This window comes from Eurypyga helias, unplaced genomic scaffold (genome assembly GCF_000690775.1).
Source record: "Eurypyga helias isolate BGI_N326 unplaced genomic scaffold, ASM69077v1 scaffold3289, whole genome shotgun sequence".
NCBI lineage: Eukaryota > Metazoa > Chordata > Aves > Eurypygiformes > Eurypygidae > Eurypyga > Eurypyga helias.
The window spans coordinates 2943-6836 of record NW_010273770.1 but is presented as its reverse complement, the minus strand read 5'-3'; the positions used below and the strand labels follow the sequence as shown (position 1 = coordinate 6836).

The 3894-nt window shown below is 51.7% G+C and overlaps 1 protein-coding gene across 1 annotated transcript in view; it reads left to right on the top strand.

The window, feature by feature from the left end:
• Positions 1-329: 329 nt before the first annotated feature.
• LOC104515563 (cytochrome c oxidase assembly factor 1 homolog) overlaps positions 330-3894 on the top strand; it is a gene marked incomplete at its 3' end in the record, with an annotated part of 5196 nt that continues 1631 nt past the window's right edge. The window contains exons 1-2 of the mRNA XM_010159580.1: positions 330-423; positions 3305-3456. Coding sequence (XP_010157882.1) covers positions 330-423; positions 3305-3456 — 246 coding nt within the window. The remainder of the gene's footprint in view (positions 424-3304; positions 3457-3894) is intronic.

Here is a 3894-nt window from a genome sequence, read left to right as displayed (position 1 = left end):
ACAGGCACCGGGGCACCCCCCCTACCGCGACCATGCACCGTGGCGCTGGCCCCCGGCCACACTGGGGAGGTCATTTTCTTCTCGGCAATTAGCGAAGTGGTGGCATCGCTAAAAAGAAGTTGAATAAACACATTCAAGCCGGCTGGGTCCCTGGTTTGCTCTGTTCTCACCACCCTTCCTTCTGAGCGCGCGGTGGGGCCCCAGCGAGCGAGAGCCCGGTGCCTGCGCGCTTGGAAAAGGCTTTTAGGAAAGAGCAGGGGCGGGAATAACCCTTTAGCTTTCTTCTTTTACAAACAAATGTCTTCCCTTTTTCTTTTCAGGGAGCAGAAATGCCAGCTTCTCTAAGAAAACTGCAGCAAATGGCTGTTTTCATGGGACTGTTCAGTGGCGGGGGATGCCTCGTGATGTATAATCTTATGCAAAGTAAGTCTCGGGGCTGTTCGCAGCCTTATTTCTCCTCTGCCCCTTTCAGTTTCTTTTGCGTAGCGGGGAGAAGAGCAGCACGCGAGACGTGAGCAGCAGATGAAGTTCAGGGAAGCGTGGCCGGGCCTCTGGGTTCTGCCTCCATGTGCTCTGCTCTGTTGAGCCCCAGGGCTGCTGGTCTCCCAGGCGCTGCTGCACCCCTTTCCAGAGATGGGTGCTGCATAGGAAGCAGGTGGTTGTGGTCAGGAGAAAGACTGGTTTCTTGGGGGTTTCCTGAGGATGAGGGCAAAGAGAGAGCTTAGGCCATGATGTCGGTTTTGTTTCTTACGGAGATTTTACAACTGGGCTGGAAAAGGGGACCATCTGTGAGAGCGTATTAGAGTCTAGCGGTAGGCGTAACCTACCTACACAGAGGTGTAAACCTCTGTGGTGCTGGCCCTTCAACACAACACGCCTGGGAAGTGCTAAGGCATCATTAGTTTCTCCTGAACAAAGGGCGGGTGAGAGCACTCATCACTGAGAAGACCAGGACAAGGAGAGAAAGGCTAGGCAGGTGCCATTGCTCTTTATACACAGCTCTAGTTGCTGCGTGTCTTTGGCCAAGGATTCACATTATTAGTCCAAAGGATAGAGGTCTATTTTTAATAAAACTTCTCCCTAGATATTTAGCATCAGACCAGAAATAGGCTTATGCCTCTCTCTCGGGGGGTGTGGGGGGCCTCTTGGCCCTAGGCCTCTCCCTTGCTGGTACTGTCTAATGATACTGCTTTTCACCCACGCTTATATCAGAGGGTGCTGCCAGAAAAGTGTAGCCAAGCCTGTTCCTCAAGCCCTAAGATAAGCTCTGCAACCTCTCCTTCATTTTACATGTATTAATGACAAATCAGACAAGCCTGGAAAGCAGGCTTTACTTTGGGGCAGCTCATGCCCTCAAGCACTGCAGTAACATGACAGATATATGATCCTCTTACACCTCAAAATACTGGCTTTAACTAGGACATTAGCATTTTTTAATTTTCAGCTTCAGCATTATGTAGAAAACTCTGGGGAGGGGAAAAATACTACAGAAAGTCATCACCTAACTGCGCAGTGAAGTGGTGCAACGGGATGGCTATTTCTTGCTCTGTTGCAATACCGGTGGCCACCGAATAGCTGCCGGGTAACTTGGTGACGAGCCAACTCGGCTGTTGGGAGGACACTTTCTGCTGCAGAGCATGTCCTCCTGTAGCCTCCAACAGACAGAGCAGTCACACTGATCCTTCCTCCCTTAGCCCACGCCTGGGGTTATCCCAGTTCCTTCTACTATCCCAGTGCATAGAACTGGCCCATACTGAGACCTGTGAGGGGCAAGTGGATTCCGTCGTGGTGGGAGCAGGGGAAGAGTGGTGTTTCACTTCCTTCAGGCTGAAGGGAAGTTTGTGTGCACGTGTCCTCTGTGAAAGCGTGTACAGGCTCTCAGATAATCCTATTTCTACTCGTGTTCTTTACCTCCACATGGGAGCAGCCTCCCCAGCCAACTCCAGCATCCTTTCAGTTCTCCTACTGAAAACACATGGACAAACAGATTAGTCAGGCGTTTTGTGTCCAGTAGACAAGGTGCTAACAGGGAGCAGCTGAGAAGGAGCACCAGGAAACTCAAACCCATTTCCCCTCCAACCTGCAGCTTAAGCACAACATACTTTTAACGTGGTCTAGGTGGCTGCTTGCCACAATCCGTAGACACTAAAGGGCTGGCGTGCTGCAACCCCTTTAGCTGGGACTCCTTAGCATGGCCCGGGGGGCCAGGGAGGACCAGCTCAGGCTGCAGCCCAGCAAAGCTGTTTCTGTGCCAACTGGATGCTCCTTGCTCACAGGGGATGCCTCTAATTAGGGAGAGGGGGCAGCATCCTTCCGCCTCACGCTCCACGAGTAACACCGACAGGCGGAAGACCAGCAAACGAACCTTGTTTTAAACTCTGGAGACGAGCACGAAGTTGCCAGAGTAGGATTTTCACACATGCACACCCTTAACTCTGCCCATCTTGGTGTCAGGAGAGTGAAGCTCAGCTGGCGCAAAGCACAGGTAGAAAACTCAGCAGGCAAGCCTTAAAACCCTTTGTAAGCGGTGTCTGCCTCCGTGAGGAGGGTCGGCACGTTTCCGGCCTCGCAGCTCCGCAGCCGTCACCAATGGATGGCATTTCCCAGCTGCACACAGCAACCAGGCTTTGACAAACAGCACTTGACCACAGCTGACCTCCGTACGCCAACACCGCAGCATCCGCTCCGCCGCGCCGTTGTTGCTGCTTGGGCGTTAACGCGAGCGGCCTCTCTTTGAGACCCCCTTTTAACGCGTCCGGCAGCCGAGGCGCAGCTTCAGGGCTGCCCCTTGAAAAGCTGTACCAGGACCACAGCAGGAGTTTTCACAGCAGCAGCTGATTCTGTCTCACACCAACCCCTGCAAAATATTCTCCATTCTTAAAGTATATTTTCCGTACCTCTTTTAAAAAAAAAAGTAAAAACAACCCAAAGTACACTCAGAACATTTTTAGCTATTCATCCTTAGGGTTTTTTTCCCCCTTTCTTTTTTTTGTTCCTTTTAGCTGACGTGCAAACGTGTGAAAAGCAGGGAGACACAGCCATAACCTGTGTATCAGCTCGGCACAGGCTGCATATATATTCAGCGCCCTCTTCACTTAAGGAACCCGAATAACGTTGCAGCTCAGCACTGCTGCTCTGATACAAGGGTGCGCTTCCTCCTTTCGCCATATTTCTCCTAATTAATAGTTTCAGAGTGTTTTTCAGGGTGGGTGTGGTAGTCTGGAGGAAATGTCTTTTTTTTTTCCAGCTTATATTTTGAGGTTTAAGTGGACAGTCTCCTCACTACCCTGTTTCTCTCACCCAGAGGCCTTTGCCAGGACCCAGTATTACCAGCAGGCTTTGGAGCAATTGAACAGCAATCCCGACGCCCTGGAAGCCCTGGGTGCCCCCCCCCTTAAGGTTCACAATATCCGACTGACGGATGGGAATAACCGGGTGGACACAGAACGAGCACAGGTAACAGGGCTGGGGAGGTGGTGTCACAGGGAGGCTTCCCAAGGCACCAGCTGACAAGAGACCACCCAGGGGACTCTTAGCAGGTTACAAGCGACCCAGGGGCACTGGATGGCAGTCGGTGGGATGTCAGTGGATTTGAAGAGGGGAGTAAATCCAGAGCATAAGTCTATGCTCTAACGTGAGGAAGCAGAAACAGCAGTAGCAGCAGTTTCATTTTGTGCTAGATGGGCCCATCACAGAATGCCCAGGGACCTCTCAAATCCGTCGATCCCTTTCCTGCTACTGAAAGCCACAAAACCGTTTTCAGAAACGTATCAAGATCCATCTTTAAAAGCAGCTGCCTCCCTCTTCTCCCCAGAAATATGCCCCGCTAGTTGTACAAAGCTTTTTTCAGAACAGATCTGTAGCTGCTCCCCAGCCACGCTGCGGTACGGCACA